Source organism: Nycticebus coucang, chromosome 14, assembly GCF_027406575.1.
Source record: "Nycticebus coucang isolate mNycCou1 chromosome 14, mNycCou1.pri, whole genome shotgun sequence".
Taxonomy (NCBI): Eukaryota; Metazoa; Chordata; class Mammalia; order Primates; family Lorisidae; genus Nycticebus; species Nycticebus coucang.
In genome coordinates, this window is record NC_069793.1 from 11,813,694 (window position 1) to 11,840,540 (window position 26,847).

Genomic DNA, 26,847 nt, shown 5'->3' on the forward strand with positions numbered 1-26,847 from the left:
GCACTTTATTTTCATTTAAACTGTTCTTTTTTTTTTTTGCTGATGTTGCTTTACATTTGTTTTTATAGTTACAGATAAATTTTTTTTTTGTTTTGTAGGGACAGGTCTCACTTTACTGCCCTCGGTAAGAGTGCCAGGATGTCACATGGCTCACAGCAATGTCCAACTTCTGGGTTTAAGCGATTCTCTTGCCTCAGCCTATCGAGTAGCTGGGACTACAGGCACCGGCTACAATGCCTGGCTAACATCACCCTTTTTTTTTTTATTTTTATTTTTGCAGTTTTGGCCGGGGCTGGGTTTTAAACCCACCACTTCCTGCATATGGGGCCGGCGCCCTTCTCCTTTGAGCCACAGGCGCTGCCCCCAGTTACAGATAAATTTTTGCCAAAGATGGCAAAGCAATCCAATGGGAAAAGAAGTTTTTTTTTGTTTGTTTGTTTTGATAAATGATGTTACAATAACTGGGTATCTATATCAGAAAAGAGTTAATCTCAACCTAAAAAGTCATCTGAGATATGAAGATACCTTCATAACTTGGGGATAAGAGTCTTCTTAGGTTACATAAAGCAATAACCGTAAAAGAAAAAAAGGAAAAATTGGACTTCATCAAAATCTAAAATTTTGGCTCTTCAAAAGACACTGCTAAGCAAATGAATCAACAGTCCACAGACAGATTGGGTAAAAATATTTGCAAACTAGTTATATATCCCACAAAGGACTTATACGTAGAATATATAAAGAACATCTATAATTCGATAATAAAATGACAACAACAGTCACTTCTCAGCCTTTTGGCTAAGATCAGGTGTAAAATGACAACAACCAAATTTAAAAATAGGCAAAAGACTTGATCAGATAACCTACAAAAGAAGATATATCAATCACATGAAAAATATTCAACATGAATAATCATCAGGGAAATGCAAATTAAGACCACAATGAGGCTGAAACTTAAGACTGAGAATACCAATTGTTGTGGGGCAACGTACATAGTTGGTAGTATTATAAAATGGTACATCTACTTTGGATGTTTCCTTTAAACTAGATATATGTCTACCTGATGACCCAGAAATTCTACTCCTAGATATTTACCCAAGAGAAATAAAAATAGATTCACAAAGAGATCTGTTTGTATTATAGTATCTGATGACCCAGAAATTCTACTCCTAAATATTTACCCAAGAGAAATAAAAATACAGATTCACAAAGAGATTTATTTGTATTACAGTATCTTTATTCACAAACAGCCCAAACTGGAAACAGCTCAGGTCTCCACCAGTAGAACAGATAGACCAAAAACGGTAGAGTCATATAATAGCATACAACTCAACAATGAACTAATTACTGACGTGTGCAATGACATGGCTCAACTTCAGAAACATTGCTTCAAGTGACAGCAGGCACAAATGTATGCCTCCTGATCCCATCTCTATGAAATTCTAGACAAAACTAACCCATGGTGAATAAAATCAGAGGTGGTGGCTGCCTGGGGCTGGGAAGAGGTGTGGTGTGAGGAGTGACTGGGCATGAGGGAACTTTCTGGGGTGATGGCAATTTCTGTGTCTTGGTAGAAGTCTGGTGTGAGCATTTGTCAAAACTTAGCAGACATATACTTCAAATATGTGTGTTGTAAATTTTATAGCAAAAAACCTTTAAATATTGAACTCAAGCTAATTTTTTGAAATTCACCAAAAGGAGCTGGCTTAATAATGGATGGATAGAGGGATGGAAAGATAGAGCAGTGCGTGATGAATCCAAAGTTAATGGCAGAATCTAGGTGGTGGGTATGAGAGTTCACCGTAAATTGTTCAATTTTGCTGTATGCTTGAAAGCTTTTACAATAAAATGTTAGAAAAACTTCATTAAGATTGAATGTATTTGCTTTTAGTATTGTCTTTTTAATTTTGACAAGTGACACTACTGATGTGACTTTTCCATTTAAAGTTGGGATGTAAAGTTTCCTTTTAGAAGTAATTCATTTAGAAAAGAGAGGGACTCCATTTAAAAAAGACAGTAAGCAAATATTAGTATAGATGATTATCATACTATTCATCAGCAAAGCTCATGACGGCAATGTGTGAACGGATAAGTCTGATACAGAAGGGTGTTGAGAACACAAGATCTAAAGAAATGTGGATTTAAACCTCAATCTTGCTGCTGCCCAGCCCTGTGACCTTGGACAAACCTGAGTTTCAGTTTCCTCATGTAGAAATAGGATATGGGCGGTGCCTGTGGCTCAGTGAGTAGGGCGCTGGCCCCATATGCCGAGGGTGGTGGGTTCAAACCCAACCCCGGCCAAACTACAACAAAAAAATAGCCGGGCGTTGTGGCGGGCGCCTGTAGTTCCAACTGCTCGGGAGGCTGAGGCAGGAGAATTGCGTTAAGCCCAGAAGTTAGAGGTTGCTGTGAGCCGTGTGACCTCGTGGCACTCTACCCAAGGGCGGTACAGTGAGACTCTGTCTCTACAAAAAAAAAAAAAAAAAAGAAGAAGAAGAAATAGGATGATGCAGTATCTCCTGAAGGAAGGCTCTGAGTATGAATGAGACAACCCGAGGAAAGCATAGCTTGGTAGGTCTCAGCAAGGGGCACCTCCCTCCTGCCTGTGAGGAAAAAGGCAGAACATTCCTGTCTGAGAGAACAGTTTGAAGGATACAACTGGGGCAGGGATGTTGGGGACAGGCGGTGGGGAGAGAGTCTAAGAAGGGCCCACCAGACTGAATGGGGAGTGAGAAGGCAGAGCGAGCCAGTACTCAACACCCACACAGACATTCAGCATGGCCAGGCTATTTCTGCTCCTCCAGCATGTCCTCCTTGTGAGAAAGGCAATGCCCCCTCCCCAGCAGGGGTGGGTGGACTTGGAGCTCTTGGGCTCCAGGACTGTTATGCAGCATCTATTTTCTAAAGTCTGTCTGCGTTGGGAAGTTTGCTTCTTTTAACATTCCAGGTCTTCTAGAGGCCTGGGCAGAGAACCAACAATTCTCTACTTTTCACAGCAAAGAGAGACAGATCTTAATTGATTAAAACTCTTCTCCCCAGACAGCATCCAGCCACCTGCAAAGCTGGGGACTATCTTTCAGGCATGCTGAGCCACTGGACCTGGGGAGGGGGAATCTTGTCACAGCAGAAGGTCCAAGGTTTCTGACTCCTGCAGATCCATAACTCTGTTGGAAAGGTTTACTTTGATGGCTGGGTGCAGTGGCTCATGCCTGTATTCCTAGCACTCTGGGAAGCCGAGGCAGGAGGATCTCTTGAGATCAAGAGTTTGAGACCAGCCTGAGCAAGAGCAAAACCCCATCTCTACCAATTATGGAAAAATTAGCCAGGCACTGTGGTGGGCACCTGTAGTACCAGCTATTCGGCAGGCTGAGGCAGGAGGATCACTTGAACCCAGAAGTTTGAGGTTACTGTGAGTTAGGGTGACACCGCAGCACTCTAGCCTGGGCAACGGAGTGAGACTTTCTCAAAAATACAAAGGGTTTACTTCCAGTTCTGAAATCAGATTAGTCCATCAAGTGACTAATTTTTTTCCCATTTCATTTCTTAAATATTTCTATATGCCAAGTTGATGTGCCATGTTCATACTAAGCAGCTACCTTTTTAAAGAAAGTTAAGTGAGAGGTTCACCTGTCCAGAGAACAAGATACTCATTCTGACAGGTCACTGATCTTTCTCTCTATACAAGTATCTGCCTGGAAAGCCCAATAATCATCTGTACCAGTTAGCAATTGCTATAATAATAATACTGCCTAACAAATTACCCCCCAAAATTTAGGTGCAAAATAATACACATTTATTTAGCGTGAACGTCTGTGGGCTTGGTGATTTGGACTAGACTTGGCTGAATAATTCTGGTCTTGACTTGGCCCATCTGTCAGCTGACTTAGGTAACTGACGTGACCTGGACATGTCTCTCATCTTCCAGAAGTCTAACCTGGGCAGGTTTTCAGATGGTGGCAAGAGCTCGGGCAAAGGCTCTTCCAGGCTCTGCTTGCTTCACGATAACTGACAACTCACTGGCCAAAGCAAGGCCCTTGGCTGACCCCAGTGAGTTCCTCAGAGACGGACAAGATGCTGACTTACTGATCTCCAGCAGCTAATGATGACCATTACAGTGTATCTTTCAAATTAGGTTTCTGAGCTTCACTTTTCCTGTTTGGACCAAGCTGATACCTGTTTCTACTTGTGCTAGAAGCTGAATATCCAATGCAACAAACCTTCTCACCCCTGCATGATGCTGCTGAGGGGAATGGGAGCCAAGACAAACAAGTGAGGAAGGGCCCTGTTCACAGGGGGCCTGGCTTCAGGGCTCTGGAGCAACTCATCTTGGGAGCTTGGAATGAGGGTCATTTGGGCTTCCTGATGGACACATACAACTTTCAGAGCTAGTTGTATGGGAACTAGATGGGAAGACCCAGAAAGTACCAGAGCTTATCTATCTCTGCTGCTTAGGGTAAGGACAAAACCCTTGGGACAGGGCAGAATTTGAGCCCCTTGCCTCTGGCTCCCTCCAAATCCAAAGAGGTCTCTCTGAACTTCAAACTGTCACCTGGAGAGCTAGGTTACATGCATACAGCCTGCTTGGAGGGCTCATGTGACTAAGTATGTAAGTGCTGAGGTTGTGATATTATCTCTTTGGGAGTCATGGCCCCAGGGTCCTATAGGGAACCAACCTGGCCAAAGCAAGGCCCTTGAGAGGGTGGCTAAATCTGTGCAAAGTTGTCTACACCAGCAGGCTTCCATGAACCAAGACAAGATGCAGGATGAGCTGGTAGCAGACAAGGAATGATGATTTCCCCGTTTTCACGCAGTGTAGTGTGGGAGTTAGATTTGTAGTGTAGTTTAGGCCAGGCATTTCCGGAGGACCTGCTGACCAGAGTCCAGGACCCTCAAATCCCGTATGTCCTGACACACTGCGCTCAAGGCTAGCAAGAGCCTGGTGGTGTACAAAGGGTGTCTGCACCTGGCGAGTCAGGGCTAACATCCCGGAGGTCTCATCTGACCAGAGTCCGGGACCCTGCCCCTCCAGGTGCTGCAGACAGCTTGACTGGTATCTTGAGGCTGAGAACAGAATGCTTAGCAACTAAAGATTACTATCGCTTGAGTCCCACCCAGGTACGGATGGGAAGCACTGAAGGGAATTAGGAAAGCTAAAGTTTACCCCCTAATTTGTTGCTGTAGTCACCATGATGCATCTGCAGGATTTTCCCCCCTTTTGTTTACCCTTTTGGTTTTGATCGTTAATGATTGCTTGGGCCGCCTACCTATGAATTACTAAAATTAACTTTATGTTTTATGTTGTCAACATGATGTATGGTTTTGGATTGACCTTTTGGGAATGGACTAAGGCTGCACTTGCTAAATGCTGCTAGTGACAGTGCACACCTCTCTCAGGCTCCCATCGGTTATTTCACCTGAGACAACTGAGTCTAAGCCTTTTCTCACATCGACTGCCCTCAGTGCAAAATCCTGGCAAAAGCTGTGGGGACCCAGGCCCCCACAGTGTAGCATATGGTGCCTAAGTGCATGGCCCCTGAAGGCCCACTGCCTGGCTTCAGACTTTAGTCCCACCACTTCCTACCTCTGACTTTGAGCAAGTAACTCAATGGCCCTGAAGCTCACTTTCCTCATCCATAAAAGGGGAGTAATTGTCTCTGTCTCATGGCACTGTTGTGAGGATGGTATGATGTAGCCTGTGCAGAGCTCTCAGCACTGCTGGGCACACCGTGGACAGTACCTGTCAGCTGTTTCTACTACCAAGGCTTTCTAGGGCACCCAGCACCACACTGAGCTCTTCACAGGCACTATTTCATTCAGTCCTTATACCTACACTGTGAAGTGGTTTCCTTTTCTTTTTCACACATGAGAAACAAAAGCATGACGAGGTTAAATAACATGTCCAAGGTCACCCAGCTGGTCACTGGTAGCTCTGGGATTCAAACTTAGGTCTGATTCCCAAACACCTGCTCTTAACTATTCTGTTCTTTTTCCCCTAAGCATGTGTTCCAGGCATCACTAAAAGTGAACAATTTATTAACCATTAGTTAAATAACCTGAGATCCACTGAGAAATATATGTACATCTTACTGTCATCATTTGCTTTTAAAAACTACATGCTGTGATACGTAGTTACATAAAGTGACATGTCTACCCTGCCTTCTCCTTTTTTCTTTTTTTTTTTGAGACAGTGTTTCCCTCTGTTGCCCAGGCTAGAATGCCATGGTGTCAGCCTAGCTCACAGGAACTTCACATTCCTGGGTTCAAGCAATCCTCCTGCCTCAGCTTCCTGAATAGCTAGGACCACAGGCACCCCTCACACCTGACTAATTTTTTCTGTTTTTAGTAGAGATGGCATCACACTCTCGCTCAGAGTAGTCAAACTCTTGACCTTGAGCGATCCTCCCACCTTGGTCTCCCAGAGTGATAGGATTGCAGGCCTGAGCCACCATCCCTGGCCTACCCTGCTTTCCTTTCAGGCAGCGGTTCTCAACCTGTGGGTCGCAACCCCTTTGTAACAATGAAAATACATCCTGCATGTCAGATATTTACATTACGAGTCATAACAGTAGCAAAATTACAGTTATGAAGTGGCAACGAAAATAATGTTATGGTTGGGGATCACCACAACATGAGAAACTGTATTAAAGGGTCATGGCATTAGGAAGGTTGAGAACCACTGCTTACTTCTTTGAAAGGAACATCTGGAGACAGGTGAGATCTGGGACATAGTAAAAGGCTTTAAATTTTCTCTTGCGGTTATAGGTTAAAGTCTACGCACCTCCTCTAAAAACTGAGGAGGTTATTGTGCTGGATAGCTTTAACTTTTCCACAGCCTCCTAATGGACTAACAGATATTGGTCTCTTAAAGCCACAAAGAGTACTGTTTGCCTTAAGTCCCCTATCCCACCTGTGCTGTTTTACCTGACTGGGGCAGATTTGAACGACGTTCCTCATTCCCGGAGGGCTTACTGAGACACTGAGGTGTCACAAAGTGGCTTAAGTAGGTGCTGATCAGTGTCATCAACTTGACAGCTACAGGACAGTGAATCCACTGTTCTCAGATACTATAGGATGTACTAATAAGAGGGACTGTCAGTTCCAACGTCCCACAGACCTGCTTGCCATTTAAGACTACTCAAGCTTACCCGTTGTCCAGCCTCTCTGTCTAGCCACAAAAGCAGCAGATGGACTGAAGGATGAATGTGAGATTCTCAACTATCCCTGTGGAATCTCTTTCCCCAGTGATGTTTAAAAGCGTGAACCAGGTTTGTGCTGGTGCCACTATGGCTGGAGCCGATGAGACAGACCAGACGACCTCCAGACAATGCTCAAAGCCAGTAAGAGGTATCTTTACAGTGGCCCCCAAAGATATACTCTAAGGCACAGCTTGGGCACAAGGTATTTGGCTTACGGATTTTGAAGACTTAAAATGATTAAGAGAGGAAATGATAGGAAAAGAACAGCATTTCCTGACCCAATTTGCTGTGTCACACGGGAGCCTGTGCAAGAGGACTCACAAGTCTACTTCAGATCGGTCAGGGCAGGGCCAGACGCTCATCTGCCCCACGCAGGCTCTGAATGAGGTCAGTGAACAGTGATGTATCAAAGGGAAAGGAATGAGTCTAGCTTCTGTTCATCATGGATCCTTGAGGGGGGGGGGCGGGGGAGATTGCTGGCTCTTGCTATATGTTTATTAATTTTTAAAAAATGCACTGTGGCCAGCCTAGTTTTACTTGATGCCTAATAAAGGGAAAAACTGTTTACATAGCACCCCTGGGTCTGACACTGAGCAGGTGAAGTTAGCAAGATCCCTCACTTTCAAAGATGACATAAGCCAGCAGTCTGGGAGGAAAACAATTCCTTTAGAGGCATGCCATTCCAGGTGAAAGTGGCAGCAGCTAAACATTTTGTTAAATAAGACAAAATCAGGGTAAGAAGGGATCAAACCCTAGGCAGGGACATAGTCCTAACTGCATACTTGGCTACTGGGGTTTGTTGCATAACGTGCACAGAATAAATGGGTAAGTCACTGCCCGATTCACGTGCACTTCTTACAGTCCAGATATATTTCTATATATAAACTCTCCTGCCTGTTTAACATTCTCCCCACAGCACATCAAATGCAGCCCCAAAGAACCGCCAGCATTTTCAGTAAGCTCCCAGAGTGACGTCTGCCCTGCTGCTGCCTCCTGAGTCTCAATCCCATTCCTTGCTCAGAGGAGAGTGCTAGATTTTTCCATCAAAGGTCTCATCACCAGGGTCTGTTTTCTCTCTATTCTCTCTTGTCTTCACCAGCCAGTAAGATGCTCCATGGTTACTTTAACAGGCTCAGCTTTCTAACCTGCATATGAGACTGCCCTGCATATTGCTATGGTGACCTCACTAACATGCCAGGCAAACTGTTAGGGACAGGTTTTAAATCTCAGACTGAGGTCATGACCCAATGCTGACATTCACATCTTCTGAATGCATACTGTGCGGTGGTACCATGTAAGAGCTTTGTGTGTTTTATCTCACCTCATCTTACCACCTAGTTGAGACAGGGAACATTATCATCCCCAATTATATATGAGGAAAAGGCTCAACTCTTTTTTTTTTTATCCAACAGGTAAACAATGGAGCCAGGATCTGAACTCATAGCCAGTGCACTGCACTGCTTCTTCACTTACAAGAGCTTCAATGGTCGGCCAAATTCAGATCTTGGCTGGGACTCTGGGTCAAATGCACCTTGCAGACTCCTACTCACTACATGATGCAGAGATCGGATCTCAGCGCTGTCAAGTTTCTTTGCGATACTTTTCTAAGCATAGATTTCTACTAAATTTCCAACAGTAGTGTGTTCTAATAGAAAGCTCAGGAGCTTTGGAAGCAGATGGAGCTATACTAAATTCTGGGGTTTTGACTAAATAGCTACTTGATCTTGGACAAATTACTTACTCTCTCTGAGCCCACTTTCTTATCTATAAAACACCACTTGTCTATAGGAGAGCTACAAGGCTTTAGCTGTGAGAACATAAAGAGAACATAAAGTTCTCTTCCCTTCCCTGCTTAGCTAGGGATGCTGAAGGGCACATGGGAACCATCAGAAGGCTCTGTGGAAACTCTGGACACATCCCCTTCCTCCCGAGTATAGCTCCTGCCATCACCAACCACCTGCTTGTCAATTCTGGCTAGCCTTTGTAGAACTTTCCCAGCCCTAGAGCTAAACACTTGCACCTAATTCATTCTAACATACTATTTCTTATGTATTATTATTTAGTCAATTAAAATATTGTGAGGACTGTCAAAATGAGGGGAGAAGTTTGCTACAGTGCTACACAGAAATAATACCTATGATTGCAGCCTTGTAAAACCCTATAAACACGGGACTATGGGTTATATGACAATAGACAAAATTAAAGTTAATTGTGAAGGATGGGGAATTGTAAATTTCCTTTCTTCAGTATTCTTTAATATTTAATTATCTTTCAATTTACAAAGTGCACATTTCAAAGAGAACCTGATGATGAAGATGTTGACTGGTAGCAGCATGCCCACACCACTCCCACCTGCGCCCTCATTCTGCCTGCTGTGCCTTTTAAGGATGTAGCTCGGGGGCTGGGATCAGCTTCCTTTGGTGGAAAGAACCATGGGGGGGGGGGGAGTTTCACTGTAACAAAGCTTTGGGCGACTGGAGGTGGGTCAGTGAGGGGGGAGGGAAAGCAGCCTTCTGTATAGCACACACAGCTGGCTGCCTCTTTTCTTTGAGCACACTTGGGGCTGAAGCAATGAGCGCAGTAAGCTCAATGAGCAAGCATAATTGCTTCCCTTATAGTGCCCTCTTGTGGTAACCTGCCGCCATGGCTAGCAGCCAGACAAAGCAGTCAAGTCTGCAAACCACTGATCAAAAAACTAGGAGAGTGGGCGGCGCCTGTGGCTCAGGGAGTACTGCGCCGGTCCCATATGCCAGAGGTGGCGGGTTCAAACCCAGCCCCGGCCAAAAAAAAAAAAAAAAAAACTAGGAGAGTGAGTCACACCATACTTTACATGTATGCCCTGAAGGAGAAGTATGTCCATCACTTGAGGCAGGACCAATGGTCTGGGGCAGAGAGGACCTGAGTGTCTAAAGAGAAGCAGGAAGCCAGTGCAAGTGTCCATCATAAGCAGTTACCGTCCACAGATTGAACCCCATGGCAAATAGTGGTGCAGCTCAACCTGACTTTTCAAAGAGGTATTCGAGATCTGGGGCACGCAGTCTCTGCTCTTTGTTTTTGTTTTTAGCAAAGTCTCTCAGCAGTGCCATGACTTCATTTTCAAATATTTCTGGGGCAGGTTTTGCTTCTGCAAGAGAAGAATGGACAGAAAGAATTATGCCATAGTCAGTCAATGCTAAGGTGTAAGGATCTTAAAACTTGGTAGACACGCAGCTCCATCTTTCTTTTAAATATACATGGTAAGCCGATACCATGGATTGGCAAAACATGTCAGCCTGCATTTGTACGTGGTCTTATTGGATCAGCCTCTCTCAATAATTTACAGATCACCCACAGCTGCTTTTGTGTTACAATGGCAGAACTGGGTAGTGGCAAAAGACCAAATATTTACTATATAGTTCTTTATGAACAAGTCTGCTGGCCCCTGGCCTGCACAATGCTGGCTGTACTATTTTGCTTTGCCTTTGACATTTTGTTTGTTTTTTAGGTATTTGGTTTTTCCTTCTAATCTTCAAGTTTCCTGAGATAAGAGCCCTGTTTTCCTTATCAGTCAGAGGTCCATGGTGGTAAGTAACAGAAACTAATAAGGAAACTTAAGTAAAAATAAATTAAGGGGAAGCATATGAGTCATACAGAATTGACATGAACCTGGGCAACCAGATTTAAGTGGATGGGCACTGAGTTTGAAGAAATGAGAATGCAAGCCTCCTCTCTGACCTTTCTCTCCTTCCACCCTGACACGCTCACTTCAGACACCAATTACAAGCAAAGCCTCCCGCTGGCAAAGCCTAGGCAATGTGCTCCGGAATCACCTTTCAGTCAAGACTAAACACCATGCCAGAAAAGGGAATTCCTCAAAACCAAGTCAGATTCTTTCCCCTTAATCAGCATAGGGTCTGGCATCTAGTGAGTGTTCCACTTTTTCATAATGATCAAAACAAGACCAAAGAGATTTTGGCTTTCTCCTAGATAGCAGAAAGTTGGAAAGAATATTATATTCACCTTTACAACAAGAAAAAGCCAGATAGGCAGCGCCTGTAGCTCAGTGAGTAGGGCACCAGCCACATACACTGAGGCTGGCAGGTTCGACCAGGCCAGCTAAAACAACAATGACAACTGCAACAAAAAAAACAGTTGGGCGTTGTGGCAGGCGCCGGTAGTCCCAGCTACTTGGGAGGCTGAGGCAAGAGAATCACTTAAGCCCAAGAGTTTGAGGTTGCTGTGAGCTGTGACGCCACAGCACTCTACTGAGGGTGATAGCTTGAGACTCTGTCTCAAAAAGAAAAGAAAGAAAAAGCCAGATAAACTACAAATATCATGACTTTTCTTAAAGTTATCAGAGATGTGGGGTTATAGTGCAATAGGAAAAGCTAAGGAAAGAGAGCACCTGGACATGAGCACTTGCTCACCTGTGACGGAGCACAGAGAGATAGGGCACTGTGTATCATATAAATGGGTAAGAAAAATTCAGCTAATTTTTTAAAAAAATGTATCTTATATTATTAATGACAAGGTCTCACTCAGGAATGACCCAGATGTTCAAATTATTAGACAAGCAGACAAAAATGTATGAACAGATGAGGAACTGGAAAAATCAAATGGAAATGCTGACCATAAAAATACAGTAGCAGTTATGCAGAATGGTCTCATGATTTCATGAGATCTGATATAATCAAGTGAAGATAGGCAACAGATATTAACCAATACAAATTACCCAAAATGACAAAGAGAAAAGAGTAAAAAACTCAAAACAGAGAATCCAAAAGCTGTGGGACAATATTAAATGGTTTAACCTAAGTGTAATCAGAATCTCAGAAGGAAAAGGAAGAGAGAATAAAGTAGAAGAGATAATGGCTAAGAATTTTTCAACAATAATCAAAGACATACAGAACCAAGGTCCGGCACAGTAGCTCACACTTAAAACTACAAGAGGCCTAGGTAGAAGGACCGCTTGAGCGCAGAGATTGGAGATTAGCCTGGGCAATAGCGAGAGCCTGTCTCTAAAAAAATAAAATTGGCTGGGCACAGCGGCTCATGCCTGTAATCCTAGCACTGTAAGAGGTCCAGGTCGGGGGACTGCCTGAGCTTATAAGTTCCCAGACCAGCCTGAGCAAGAGCAAGACCCTATCTCTAGTAAAAACAGAAAAACTAGCTGGGCATTATGGCAGGTGCCTATAGTCCCAGCTACTCAGGAGGCTGAGGAGGATCACTCAGGAGGATCCTACTAGGGAGGATCACTTGAGCACAGGAGTTTTTGAGGTTGCTGTGAGCTAGGCTGACGCCACAACACTCTACCCAGGGCAATGGAGTGAGACTGTCTCAAAAATAAAACAAAACAGGAGCCGGGCACAGGGGCTCACACCTGTAATCCCAGCCCTCTGGGAGGCCAAGGCAGGCAGATTGCCTGCATTCACAAGTTCGAGACCAACCTGAGCTAGACCAAGACTCCACCTCTAAAAATAGCCAGGTGTTGTGGCAGGAGCCTATAGTCCCAGCTACTCAGGAGGCTGAAGGCAAGAAGATCACTTGAGCTCAGGAGCTGGAGGCTGCAGCAACCTATGACCTTAACACTATACTGTAACCCTGTCTCAAAAAAAAAAAAAAGGACCCCAAATGCCCAGAAAACTCCAAGCAAGAAAGCAGAATATATACCAAAACAAATACTTAGACATATTCATATTCATATTCAAACAAGTTAGAAACCAAAGATAAAACACTGAAAACATTCAGCAAGAATAGATACATTACATACAAAGGAACAAAGATACACCTAGACCTCTTGTCAGAAACTATGTAAACCAGAAAACAGCACATAGTAACACTGGAGGGATTTAAAGCTGGTGGTACACTGAAGGCACCCAAAGCAATCACAAAACCCAAATCCAGGTCAATTAATTCCTGACCAGAATGACTTGACCTCTATTGTGCTAACATCCTAGGATAGAAATATGTCCATTTAAAGTGCTGAAAGAAAAAATATTGTAAACCAAGAATTCTACATCCAGTGACAATCTCTTTCAAAAGGAAAAAACCAAAGCTTTTTTTTAGAGATAGGGTCTCACTCTTGCTCAGGCTGGTCTCAAATTCGTGAGCTCAGGTAATCCACTCACCTGGGCCTCCCAGACTGCCAGGATTACATGCATGAGCCACCGCACCCAGCCTACCATGACAAGTGTTAAAGAAAGTTCTTCATGCATACGGAATCAGAAATATGGTACCAGACAGAAAGATCAATATGGTACCATGATCTCCGGAAATGGTTAAAATGAAGATAAATATAAAATGCATTTTGCATACTATTCCTCATTTTAATGTTCTAAAGATAACTGTCCAAAGTAAGAGGAGAGATGTAGTATAGGCATATAGGTAAAAGCAAAAAGTATGACAACAATAATACAAAAGACGGGAGAAATCAGAGTATACTGTCGTAAAGTTCTTACATTATATACAAAGCTATGTAATGTTTCTGGAAGATAAACGTTACAAAGCTATGTAATGTTTCTGGAAGATGTGTAAAGAGGTAGACTGAAAAAAATAAAAATATGGGCAGCGCATGTGGCTCAAAGGGGAAGGGCACCAGCCCCATATGCCAGAGGTGGTGGGTTCAAACCCAGCCCTGGCCAAAAACTGCAAATAAATAAATAAATAAGGGGGGCGGCGCCTGTGGCTCAGTCGGTAAGGCGCCGGCCCCATATACTGAGGGTGGCGGGTTCAAACCCAGCCCCAGCTGTACCGCAACCAAAAAATAGCTGGGTGTTGTGGCGGGCGCCTGTAGTCCCAGCTACTCGGGAGGCTAAGGCAGGAGAATCGCTTAAGCCCAGGAGTTGGAGGTTGCTGTGAGCTGTGTGATGCCATGGCACTCTACCGAGGGCCATAAAGTGAGACTCTATGTCTACAAAAAAAAATAAATAAATAAATAAGTAAAATAAGCAAAAGTAAAGATGTAGACTGTAAACCCTAAGGCAATTATTGAAAAAAATTATAGATATATAAATAATAAGCCAACAGTGGAGATAATAAGTAAAATAATAAAAAATACACAGGGAACAGTGGTTCATGCCAATAATCCTAGCACTCTGGGAGGCCAAGGTGGAAGATTCCTTGAACTCAGGAGCTCAAGACCAGCCTGGGCAAGAGAGAGATCCAGTGTCTTGTAAATAAAGAAAAAATTAGTCGGGCATTATGGCAGGCACCTGTAGTCCCAGGTGCTAGGGAGGCTAAGGCAGGAGAATCATTTGAACCCAGGAGTTTGAGGTTGCTGTGAGCTATGCTGACACCATGGCACCATAGCCAAAGCAACAGAGTTAGATTCTGTCTCAAAAAAACAAAAAACAAAAAACTACACACAGACATAGAGACTAGCCTGGAAATACAGTGAGAGCCTGTTTCATCAAAAAAAAAATAAATAAATAAAGAGCGAGCGAGCGAGAGAGAGAGAGAGAGAGAGAGCACGCGCGTGAGTGAGAGAGATATGAAATACTTTTCACCAAACATTAGGAATATGGCAAAGATGCCTACTCTTGCCACAACCATTCAACCGTAAGCTATAGGTCCTGGAGGGCAAATAAGAAAAATAAAAGATTAAAAAGGCACATAGATTGGAGAGGAATAAAGAAAACTGCCTCAATTTACCAATGACACAAATGTCTATATAGAAAATACCAAACAATCTAAAAAGCCTTCTAGGCTTGGTGCCCACAGCACAGTGGTTACAGCACCAGCCACATACTCCAAGGCTGGGTTCAAAACTGGCCCGGGCCAGCTAAACAACAATGACAACCGCACAAAAATAAAATAAATAAATAAATAAAATAAAAAAGGCTTCTGAGTTTAGCAAGGCCCCAGTATACAAAGCCAATATTTTGTACTGTCAATTATACTTCTATATTCTAGCAATAAATAATTAGAAATTGACATCTTTTAAAGTACCATTTATAATAGAACCCAAACATATGAAATACCTAGGTATAAATCAACAAAATATGCCAACTACAAACCATTGACTGTAGCAGGCCCCCAGTATGGCCCCTAATGATCTCTACTTTCTGGTATCATGTCCCTGAGCAATCTACTTCCCGAGTGTGGGCTATACTTAGTGACCTGGTTCTAACCAATAGAATATGGTAAAGATAACAAATTGTTACTTTTGTGATTAGGTTACAAAACATTGTGACTTCTACCTTGCTAAGTAGACTCTCTCTATTGCCTTCTCAATTTGCATGCTTTGATGGTGGCAAGCTGTGTGTGGGAGAGGTCTTTGTGACAAAAAAACAGGACATGGCCTCTAAGCAACAGCTAACAAGGAACTGAGGACCTCAGTCAAGCAGCCTGTGAGGAACTGAATTCTGCCAACACCAGAATAAACTTGAAACCAGATCCTTCTCTAGATGAGTCTCCAGATCATAGGCTGGCACCTTACTTGACAGCAACCTTATGAGACACAGACTTATAGAGCTGTCTGGTCCCACTCCATTCCTTGCCTGGTGCTTCTTCAACCTTTGAAATGGTGAACTTCACATACCCTTCCACTAGATTCCCTTTTTGCTTAAGTGAAACAGATAGGTCTCTATTTTACCTTGGAAACAAAGAAATTAAATTAAGAAAACAAATTTTTGCATACTTTGGAAAAATCTGAACAGTGTTTAAGTTGAGTATGTATTTCATGGATAAAAGAAATGAAATTGTCTAGGATATAATTCCAGACTCAAATGAGCTTAAGTCCCCTATTTTCACATTATGCTGTTTACCATGCCCAGTACCTGTGACCCAGTAGTAAATATCCCAGTCGTTACTGGGCTCATTAATCAGGCGATCGTAGAGGTGCAGCTGCTTCTCTGTCATACACTGCAGATGTTCTTTAGCAAAAAGGCTAAAAATAAGAAAGAGAAAGAGGCTGAAAAGGCTGTCTCTAACCAAAATGAAGTGATAATAAGACTCATAGCTCCATACCTAAGGAGAATGCAGTTTTCCAACATGCCCCTCTTTCTGCTCTCATAGAGCAGGCGGGCTCTTTTGGTTTCTATGGATTCATCAGTTCTCTCCCGCCACGGAGGTAAAGGGATTTCAATCATGTCTTTTTGGGAATCTGCTGGGCTGTCACCTCTGTAGAAGCGTCTGAATGATGTCACGCTGAGCAAAGGAGAAAATAGGCTGTGCCTGGATGGAACAAGCACCTAAAACAAATGACAAGTATCTTTATAATAACAACTATCATCACTGTCATTTACTCAATGTTTAGTAGGTGCTAAATGCGTTCAATCTCATTTAGTCTTTAAGAAGTTGGTTTTCCTTTACAGCCAAGGTAACAGAGGCTCAGAGAGATTAAACAACTTCAAACCAAAATCATTGAAATAGTAACTGTAGTTAGGATTGAACCCAATCTTAACTGCAAATGTGTTCTTAACCAGTGCCTTTCCTGAAATAAATCCAACAGAAATAATTTCTCTTCTCTTTACATTCTCTTTAAATTCATACAGTATAGTTTGTATTCTGTTCCCTCACCTACAAACCCTGAGCATACAGATAACATAGTCCCTAAGTCCCCCAAGGGCTCTCAATCTAGAGAAGGGGAACTTTATCAAGATACAATGTGAAGGTGGTAACTTCAGCAAGATGGTAGAATGGTAGATAGGAACCTTTCTCTCTGTGATAAAGACACTGACTCAACAAGAATACATAGACTAATTCCCTTTGTGAGCAACCCAAACGCCAGTCAAGAAGCTCCTGCACCCCAGATGAGGGCAAAACACTCGCCACAGTCCCTCCACCTCCACCCTGGCTCATGATCATGAGAAAACTCCCAGCTCCCAGGTCTACCTGGGAAGGGAAAGAGAAAACTGAAAAGTATGTCCAATGTTCAGACTTTGGGGGGGAGGGGTGGTTACCCAAGGAGCTGGTTTCTGTTTTGCCTGAATCTAAGTGCTGGCAGGAGAGGGCACCATGTTGAGAACAATAGAGAACAAAAGTGACAGTTTGGGCCAGGTATGGAGGCTCACACGGGTGACTGCCTGACCTCACGAGTTAAAGAACAGCTTGAGCCAGAGTGAGACCTCGTCTCTCAAAAAAAAAAAAAAAAAAAAAAAATAGCCAGGCCTTGTGGCAGGAACCTGTAGTCCCAGCTTCTTGAGAGGCTGAGACAAGAGCATCGCTTGAGCCCAAGAGTTTGAGGTTGCTGTGAGCTGTGATGCCATAGCACTGTTCTGAGGGCAACAAAAAATGAGAGACTTATCTCAAAAACAAAACAAAAAAAAAAGTTGACAGTTTGGACTAGCAAGCACTCACTTAATCATAGTGCCCATCCCTGGCTCAGTGTGGAACAAGCAGGAGAAAACCCATACCTCTCCGCTTCTCCCTGGGGAGGGAATGCATTGGTGTATGCATCCAATGTTCCGGCTTTTCAGGAGGCTGCCCACGGGACTGATTTCTGCCTTGATACACTTGACAGGACCTACCATACTCAAGATGCTTGGGGAGCACTGAGAACAAAAGAGCTGAGTGGTCTGCTGCTGATCCAGAGGACTCCTACAGCAGGAAAAGGCCAACACTGCTTGGTGGACTTTCCTTGCGGCAGTGACATTTTGGGGAGCTACCTGGAGACTGGTTTCTGTTTTGCCCAGCTTGGAGCACTGACCTGGCCCACTCCAGAAGTCTGGAGGCCCTTCTGAATAAGAGAACTGGCTGACTTGCAGCCAGAGAGAAACTGCAGTATTACAGAGAGATACCACAAGAAACAAAAAATTACGAGCTCCTGAAAAGGAAACTAGCAAATCCCTTTAACTGGAAATTTATACCTACAAATACAGAGAAGACACATTCGCAGAAAAGGATTGAGAGGCCCTCAGAATCTCTAACCAGTTTGATCAGTGAAAATCAATCATCAGTATGAAGACATGCCATAGAGCAGGGGTCCTCAAACTTTTTAAACAGGGGACCAATTCACTGTCCCCTCAGACTGTTGGAGGGCCAGACTATAGTTAAAAAAAAAACAAAAAAAACTATGAACAAATTCCTATGCACACTGCCCATATCTTATTTTGAAGTAAAAAACAAAACAGGAACAAATACAATTCACACCGCTTCATGTGGCCCACGGGCCTCAGTTTGAGGACGCCTGCCATAGAGACTGGAAGAGATTTGAAAATGTATGAATTTCGGTGCAGTTACATGGTACACAAACAGAGAAACAGTCCAATTATAGAAACAAAATAAATCTCCATGAAATAACTTTAAAGAAAAAGAAGTATAAGAATATCTTACAAAGAATTAAAAATAACCATAATAAAGATGTTCAACAAGCTCAGGAAAGTAATGCTTGAACAAAATGAGAATATCAACAAAAAAACGGAAAAAGTAATCGGTGCAGTTACATGGTACACAAACAGAGAAACAGTCCAATTATAGAAACAAAATAAATCTCCATGAAATAACTTTAAAGAAAAAGAAGTATAAGAATATCTTACAAAGAATTAAAAATAACCATAATAAAGATGTTCAACAAGCTCAGGAAAGTAATGCTTGAACAAAATGAGAATATCAACAAAAAAACGGAAAAAGTAAGAGCCAAACAAATTTTGGAATTGAAGAATACAATAACTAACTGAAAAATTCATTAGAGGGATTCAATAGCAGACTTGATCAAGCAAAAGAAAAAGTTGGCAAACTCAAAACAGGTCATTTGAAATTACCCAATAAGAGGAGTAAAAAAAAAAAAAAAAAAAGAAAAGAGTGAAGAAAGCCTAAGGGACATGTGGGGCATCTTCAAGGAGATCAATATACATATTATGGGAGTCCCAAAAAAGAGACAAAAGGGGAAGAAAGAGTATTTGAAGAAATAATAGCCAAAAACTTTCCAAATTTGGGGAAAGAATGGGCATCTAGATTCATAACGAGCAGAAACCCCAAGAAGTTCACACTGAGACACATTATAATCAACTTGCAAAATGTCAGAAAAAGCTAGGCGTGCTGATAGTTCTGAATTTCACTCACTTTTTTCTGTTAGTTTCAAGGTAGTATTCTAGAAATGAAACTATATTGGGTGTGGTGAAGATCCATAAGTCCCAGGAATTGTGTAACAATGTTATGAGTTGCATTAAAGAAATTATTGCCGGAAACTTATAATGGAATATAATCTGGGTTGCTGTCTCAAAAAAAAAAAAAAAAAAATTCTGAGAGGAAAACAATGCCAACCAAATATACTACATCCAGCAAAACTGTCCTTCAGAAACGTAGAGAAATAAAAGACTTTCTCAGCTAAGCAAAAGCTAGGGAGTTCATCACTTCCAGAACTGCCTCATAAGAAAGGCTAAAGTGAATCCTTGCTGTAGAAATGAAAGGATGCTAGACAACAACACGTAAGCACACATGTATAAAAATATAAATCTCACTGGCAAAGGCAAACATAATGCAGCATACGATAACAGTCTAACAACGGTATGCAAATCACTTTTAATTTTGGTATAGAAGTTAAAGACAAAGTATTAAAATAAATATAACTGATTGAAACAAGATGGCGGGCTCACGGTGAAGCACTGTCAAGGGATGAAAACTGATTTTTCCTAGAAGCAGATTTTAAAAGCAGTGTTTCTTCAAAACATCTTTTTTCATAAGTATCTTGATACACCATGGCTGGAGCAGCACTAAAATGGGTGATATCAAAGAGAAGTATCTTAAAACATTTATTTCCAATCCAAAATGGAGCTTTATATTGTGTTTGTCATAAATCTACATATTCTTCTCTACCAGATGACTATAATTGCAAAGTGGAGCTTGCTTTGACATCTGATGGCAGGACAATAGTATGCTACCATCCTTCTGTGGACATTCCATATGAACACACAAAACCTATTCCTCTACCAGATCCTGTGTGTAATAATGAAGAAAGACATGATCAAGTGCTGAAAACCAGATTAACAGAAAAAAGTGAACACCTTGAACAAGGACCCATGATAGAACAACTTAGCAAAATGTTCTTTACTACTAAGCACCGTTGGTATCCTCGTGGACAGTATCACACTCGTCGTAAGAAACTGAATCCTCCAAAGACAGATGATACTAAGGTTTTCCGGGGAATCGGAGAAAAATGTGCCTCAGATGGCATTTGAGAAAATGCAATGTGGTATATTCATTAATATGTTATATAGTAAAATAATAATAAAATGCCTTTTTGTATAAAAAAATAAAATAAAATAAATATAACTATAAGAATTTGATATACAGCATAAAAAGATATAATTTTGACCACAATAACATAAAATGGGGGGAGTAAAAAGAGCAGAAATTTGATATGCAATGTAAATTAAGTTGATAGCAGCTTAGAATAGGTTATTATAAGATTTTTTTTTTGTCAGGTGCAGTGGCTCACACCTGTAATCCTAGCACTCTGGTAGACCAAGGTGGGTGATCACTTGAGCCCAAGAGTTTGAGGTTGCTATGAGATAGCTAGGCTGATGCCACCTCACTCTAGCCTGTGCCGAAAACTGAGACCCTGTCTCAAAAAAATAATAATACCAATAAAAACAAATACAGTTTAACAATGTTTTTTGAGACAGAGTCTCACTATGTTGCCCTCGGTACAGTATCCTCACCTCATAGTTTACAGCAACCTCAAATTCTTGGGATTAAGAGATTCTCTTGCCTTGGCCTCCCAAGCAGCTGGGACTACAGGCGCCTGCCCCAATGCTCTGCTATTTTTTTGTTGTAGTTGTCACTGTTGTTTGGCAGGCCGGGCGGGGTTCAGACCCGCCAGCCCCACTGTTTGTGGCTGGTGCCCTAGGCACTGAGCTACAGGGACTGAGCAACAATTCTTTACATAGTATTTACACTGTATTAAGTATTGGTAAGTAATCTAGAAATGATTTTTTTTTTTTTTTTGGTAGAGACAGAGTCTCACTTTATGGCCCTCGGTAGAGTGCCGTGGCCTCACATAGCTCACAGCAACCTCCAACTCCTGGGGCTTAAGCGATCCTCTTGCCTCAGCCTCCCGAGTAGCTGGGATTACAGGCGCCCGCCACAACGCCCGGCTATTAATCTAGAAATGATTTAAAGTACACACACACACCAAAAGTGAAAGGATGAAAAACAATAATCCATACAAATGGTAACCAAAAGAGGGCAGGGATAGCCATATACTTATCAGACAAAATAGACTTTAAGTGAAAAACTGTCACAAGACATAAAAACAGACATATAATGAAAAAAGGCTCAATTTACCAGGTAAGCATAACAATTTATAACAATAATAAATATAGGCGATGCCCAAAGCTCAGTGGGTAGGGTGCCGGTCACATACACCGATGCTGACAGGTTCGAACCCAGCTCAATGGATGACACCACGGCACTCTACTGAGGGCGACATAATGAGACTCTGTCTCAAAGAAAAAAACAATTACAAATATAATTACAACTATTTAAACTGCACACTAACTTTATGGCCACCCTGTATATGCACCCAACATGAAAGCACCCAAATATATGAAGCAAATATTGGCAGAACTAAAAGGAGAAACAGCAACACATTAAGTTTGTGTGTATAAATGTATTCATTAGCATAGAAAGATGTTTATAATACACTTACATGAATTAAGCAGGTTACAAAATGGTGAGAATAAGATCAGGGTTGTTTTTTTTCAGTTTTGTACTTTTTTTTTTTTTTTTCAATTAAAAAAATAATTTAAGACATGGTCTTGCTCTGCTGCCTGGGCTAGAGTACAATGATGTCATCATAGCTCACTAGAGCCTCAAACTCCTGGGGTGGAGCAATCCTCCCACCTCAGCCTCCCAAAGTGCTGGGAGTAGAGGTGTGAGCCACTGCACTCATCCAAATTTCTCAATAGGGTACATGAGTTTATTTTTGTAGAAAGTATTTTTTTCAAAAAAAAATTAAAAAAAAAAGAAAGTTTTTTTTCCAGCAAAAAACAATTTGAACAAATACTGTCCTTACCTAGTCGTGGTTATCTCCAGGTAGTTTGAGTTACGACTATTTTGTTTCTGAATTAACCATGCAAATATTTTCCAAGTTTCCCAATTTTGCAAACTGGTAAATGGAAAATGAAAGTTTCCAATCATTAGTTTATGTTACTATGACTGTAGTGTATCTTGTAAGGAATCTGAAGTGCTGGATATTTAGGGGCTTTCTGGGGCACTGAGAGGGGCAGAGGGCACTATCCTGTGTCCCTGGCCATCCCTTTGAGACCCTGGGCTTCCCACTTCTGCATGCCACTGTGGCTCTGTCATTTTGTTTTGTTTCTTCATTGGCTGGGGGTGGGGCGGTAGATTCTAAGAGAAAAGGAAACTGAAACTGAAGTAGCATTTGGCCACTGGTGCAGTCTCTCTGGGCATGCCCCCTGACGTGTTTTGCTCAAGCCTATGTAACAGGACTGAACGAGGCTGAAAGCAGCCAGAGGAAGACCAAGGACTGAACAAGGCTGAAGGCAGCCAGAGGAAGACCACAGCTCACAGCCATGGTAAGTGATCTGACAGGTGGGCGGCAGATGGGTTCTATTCCAGTAGAATTTCCTCCCCCACCCCAGCAGTGCAGTGAGAGCCAAAAAGCTCAGAGCTTGCCCAGGTCCTAAATATGAGGAGGGCCAGCCTCCTGAAGGAAGGTCTGGGTCTTGGAAAGTAGAGGCTCTGAGGCCCCCTAGGGCAGAGTACTGAGGGGCATTTTAGCAGGTGAAGAGAGGAACGACACTGCTGTGAGAAGCTAGTTTTTCTTCTAGAAATGGCCCCTCTGTACCTCCTGCACCTGGGGTCCCTCTCCAGATGGGTGGAGAGAACAGATGAAAGGGAGCATTGTCCCTGGGCGTAGGAGCTGGCCCTGTAGCCAATGCCTTGCATGCTGGGGCCCCTTGACTCTTGTCAATATCTCTGAACCCCTGTGATACCTCCAGGGTTGGGACCTGAAGGTGAAGATGCTGGGGGGCCAGGAGTTCCAGGTGCCCCTGACCAACTCTACACTGGTGTCAGATTTGAAGCAGCAGATCACCCAGAAGATGGGTATACACACCTTCCAGCAACGCCTAGTCATTCACCCAAGTGGTGTGGCACTGCAGGACAAGGTCCCCCTTGTCAGCCAGGGCCTGGGCCCTGGCAGCACAGTCCTGCTGGTGGTGCAGAGCTGTGACAACCCCCTGAGCATCCTGGTGAGGAACGACAGGGGCCGCAGCACTGCCTACGAGATCCGGCTGACGGAGACCGTGGCCAGCCTCAAGCAGAAGGTGTGCTTACAGGAGCACGTGCAGAGCGACCAATTCTGGCTGAGCTTTGAAGGGAAGCCGATGGAAGACAACCTCCCTCTGGGGGAGTACAGCCTCACACCCCTGTGCACAGTGTTCATGAACCTGCGCCTGCGTGGGGGTGGGGGTAGAGCGGGGCTCCCCACCAGCGCCTGACCAGGAGCAAATGTTGATACTAGAAATAAATGCGGATACAAAGAGCAAGACCTACCTCTGTGTCCACCATCATCCCTTCTTGAGCAGCCCCATCTGTCCGACCCCTAGCCTGCACCCCTGCTTTGGGGTTCGGGGAGGGTTGGGTGAGAGAACCCAACACAATCTGGGGTGACCAGGCTTGGGTTGCCAAATGAAGAGACAAGGGTTCCACAGTTAGAGGCTGTTGGGATCAAAATAGGGACATTCTACCTCCATAACAAAAGATACCCCACACTGTGGGAAATTAACTTCTAGAAAAAGAAATATAGTTGCATTTGCTGGAGACCATCCTGAGGGGCCCTGAGTCAGCAGATAGCTTAGGGAGGGGCAGGCCTGGTCAAGTCTCAGAATGGACTGGCCCTCCCCAGAGGCCCTGGAAATGTAGAGAGGTGAGTCCTCGGGGCCTGCTTGGTGGGTTGCAAGGGGTGCATGTCTACCCGCCAGCCCTCCAGGCCCTATCAGCCTACTCTGCCCCACCTGTGTTGGTTTAGGGAGGGGTAGAGACAGTCCCAACCATCCACACCACCTTGTGGCAAGATGCAGAACAAGGCTAGGGCCATGAAGCACACCTCCTTCTGGGCTCCCCTTAATGGAGAGCCCATGGCCACAGATGAGCAACACCTGGATTGGGGCTCACAGTGTCCAGAGAGAAGGGCTTTTCCCAGATGGGGAAGCCCTAATTGGTATAAGCTGCATTCCTTTGCACACCAGACACATCCTTCTCTAATTTCCCCCTAAACCAAGTTATCAAAAAAGGAGCCACTCAGCCAGGGCATGGGTACAAAGAGGGCACAGCAGGGTCTGCACCTCTTGGGCCCAGGGTGGGAGCACTAAGACCTCAGCTCTGTAGCCACGCAGGACGATTTGGCTGGAGACACAGAAGCCTCTTTTGGTCTGTGGGGTTCCACATGTACCCTCCCTCCCCCATCTACTGTGTCGGAGATACTGAGTGCAGAAGCAGCGCCTGAGTACCTAGCATGGCCTCCTAGCTCCAGCCTGTGTCCTGGATATTGCCTCAGCCCGTTTTCAGCTACCAACTTGCCAAGTGTGAGCAACAACCCTTACCGCAGCGGTCCTCCCTGAACCTCCCCACCCTCCCCAGGGCGGGATCCTCCACTGGACTTGTGCTTCTGGCTCCGAGACCTGCAGCTGCCTGGAGTGAGGGGGCCTACTCGCGTTCCCTCGGTCTTCAGCGGGGCAGGGCTCTAATCTCCCCGCCCCATCAGAACCAGGCGGAGCAGTAGCGTCAAGGGGGGCGAGTGGCGTAGACGCGAGCTTGAGGTCATGAGGCGGCAAGAGGTGCCCTCCTCCTGGCGGAAGGCCCGGGTCAGGGTGGACCGGGGCGCGGTCATAGACCTCGACCCTTGTTCGGACTACAGCGGGCAGCGTTCCTGCGGAGGGGATGCAGGCGCGGCCCGCAGGGCCCCTCCTGGCAGCAGCAAGCCCCAGCGCCGCCTCGAGCCCTTTGGAAGTCCGGTCACATCGCCTCTAGATTATGCATTAACCCGATTCCAGCGGCATTTCCGGGGGGTTGGGGACCGCTGCAGAAGGAGCGCCCCTGGACCGCCAGCCCCTCCTCGGCCCGGCCTCCACCCCTAGCGGCCTCGCCCGGCGCTGCAGCCCGGTGCTTCGTTCGCTGCTGGCGTCCGTCGCAGAGTGCCCCGCGGGCCCTAATAGGAGATTTTAATACTGGACTTTCAATAATGTATAGAACATCCAGAGAAGAGTTCAATAAGAAGGCTCGGCGCCCGTAGCTCAATGGTTAGGGCGCCGGTCTCATACCCTGGGGCTGGCGGGTTCAAACCCGGCCAGGGCCTGCTGAACAACAATGACAACTACAACAGAAAAAGTAGCCGGGCGTTGTGACAGGCGCTGTAGTCCCAACTACTTGGGAGGCTAAGCAAGAGAATCGCTTAAGCCCAGGAGTTTGAGGTTGCTGTGAGCTGTGACGCCACAGCACTCTGCATTCTACCCAGGGCGATATAGTGAGACTCTGTCTGGAAAAAAAAAAAAAGAATTCAATAAGGAAATGAAGGATTTGAACACCACCATACACCAAATGAACCTAATACAAACACAGAACATTCCACCCAACAACAGAATACACATTCTTCTCAAGTGCACAGGGAACATCACAAAACAAAACTTAACAAATTTAAGACTGAAATCATACCAAGTATATTTTCCAAACAGACTAAAACTAGAAATTGACAGCAGAAAGAAAACTCAAAAACTCACAAATGCGTGGAAACTAAACAACACACTCTTGAACAACCCATGGCCAAAGAAAAAAATCAAAAGGGAAATTAGAAAATACTTTGAGGCGAAAAAATCTAAAACTCAACATATAAAAAAATTATGCGATGCAATAAAAGCAACACTTAGAAGAAGGTTTACAGTAGTGAATGCCTATATTAAAAGAAGAATAAAGATTGGGTTGGAGGGATTAGTAGGATAAGTAGGAAGAAGTAGGTCGGCCAACTGGTACAAAGCTACATTTAGACAGAGTAAGTTCAGGTATCTTATCACATAGTAGGGTGACCATAGCTAGAAAAGATCTTGAAAGTTATCACCACAAAAAAAATGATAAAAGTGTGAAGTGATGGACACGCAAACTTACCTGATTTGATATCACATTATACCATGTACATGTTTGAAACATCACACTGCACCCCAGAAACATGTGCGATTATTATGTGTCAATTATAAAGGAAACAAAACAAAGAACAAAGAGCTCAAGATAACCTGTGCAACCACAAAGGGCATTAAAGAAGACTTAAGAACAGGGAGAAGGGGCGCCCCAGAGGCAGTTAGGCTAACTCCCCCTGAGACGTAGGTGAGAACTGAGACTCACGCCTTGACTGATCGTTCAATCTGATACTACCAGACCAGCACACAGGACGTTCACCAAAGGATGGAAGCGACCTGACTTTCCAGAGCTGCAGGACCTTCTCTTTAGGTCTGCCCTTGCCCTTGGCTATCGGGCAGCTTGACGGTCCCCACGGACTCCAAGACCACAGAGGAAGACAAAATTCAGTCCCCACTGCCCCACACCCTAACAGAATCTCCGTTCTGCTCACCCGCACCAGAGTCTGGAACATAGTAACCACGGCCATTTTTCCGTACCTGTACCGGAAACTTGCCGCCCAGCCACTTCCGGGAACTCCTGGCCGAGGGCCCAGAGGACCTCAGCAGCCGCGGAGGACCCCAGCCGGAAAATACGTCCCTGC

General features: G+C 44.0%; 3 protein-coding genes across 3 annotated transcripts; 2 read left to right on the forward strand and 1 right to left on the reverse strand.

Annotated features, from left to right (window-relative positions):
• Positions 1 to 9,426: 9,426 nt before the first annotated feature.
• SDHAF2 (succinate dehydrogenase complex assembly factor 2) lies at positions 9,427 to 26,798 on the reverse strand. The gene is made up of 5 exons (XM_053562689.1): positions 26,698 to 26,798; positions 16,140 to 16,363; positions 15,950 to 16,059; positions 10,014 to 10,317; positions 9,427 to 9,907 (listed from the first exon to the last, which is right to left on the reverse strand). Exons 1-4 carry the CDS (start codon positions 26,731 to 26,733, stop codon positions 10,187 to 10,189), a joined length of 501 nt encoding a protein of 166 aa, XP_053418664.1. The 5' UTR covers positions 26,734 to 26,798; the 3' UTR covers positions 9,427 to 9,907; positions 10,014 to 10,186.
• LOC128565899 (39S ribosomal protein L42, mitochondrial-like) lies at positions 19,714 to 20,349 on the forward strand. The gene has a single exon (XM_053562690.1). The coding sequence runs from the start codon at positions 19,811 to 19,813 to the stop codon at positions 20,288 to 20,290; it is 480 nt and encodes a 159-aa protein (XP_053418665.1). The 5' UTR covers positions 19,714 to 19,810; the 3' UTR covers positions 20,291 to 20,349.
• On the forward strand, positions 22,577 to 23,635 carry LOC128565897 (ubiquitin-like protein ISG15). The gene is made up of 2 exons (XM_053562688.1): positions 22,577 to 22,651; positions 23,078 to 23,635. Exons 1-2 carry the CDS (start codon positions 22,649 to 22,651, stop codon positions 23,576 to 23,578), a joined length of 504 nt encoding a protein of 167 aa, XP_053418663.1. The 5' UTR covers positions 22,577 to 22,648; the 3' UTR covers positions 23,579 to 23,635.
• Positions 26,799 to 26,847: the final 49 nt, after the last annotated feature.

What these genes read in the sequence shown, in the direction of transcription:
- LOC128565899 (XM_053562690.1), top strand. Translation starts at nt 19,811, where the DNA reads ATGGCTGGAGCAGCACTAAAATGGGTGATATCAAAGAGAAGTATCTTA.
- SDHAF2 (XM_053562689.1), bottom strand. Translation starts at nt 26,733, where the DNA reads ATGGCCGTGGTTACTATGTTCCAGACTCTGGTGCGG. An exon ending in TGTTCCAGACTCTGGTGCGG is followed by an intron (nt 16,364 to 26,697) that starts GTGAGCAGAACG and finishes CATTTGTTTTAG; the next exon opens with GTGCTTGTTCCATCCAGGCA. An exon ending in TATTTACTACTGGGTCACAG is followed by an intron (nt 10,318 to 15,949) that starts GTACTGGGCATG and finishes CTTCTCTTGCAG; the next exon opens with AAGCAAAACCTGCCCCAGAA.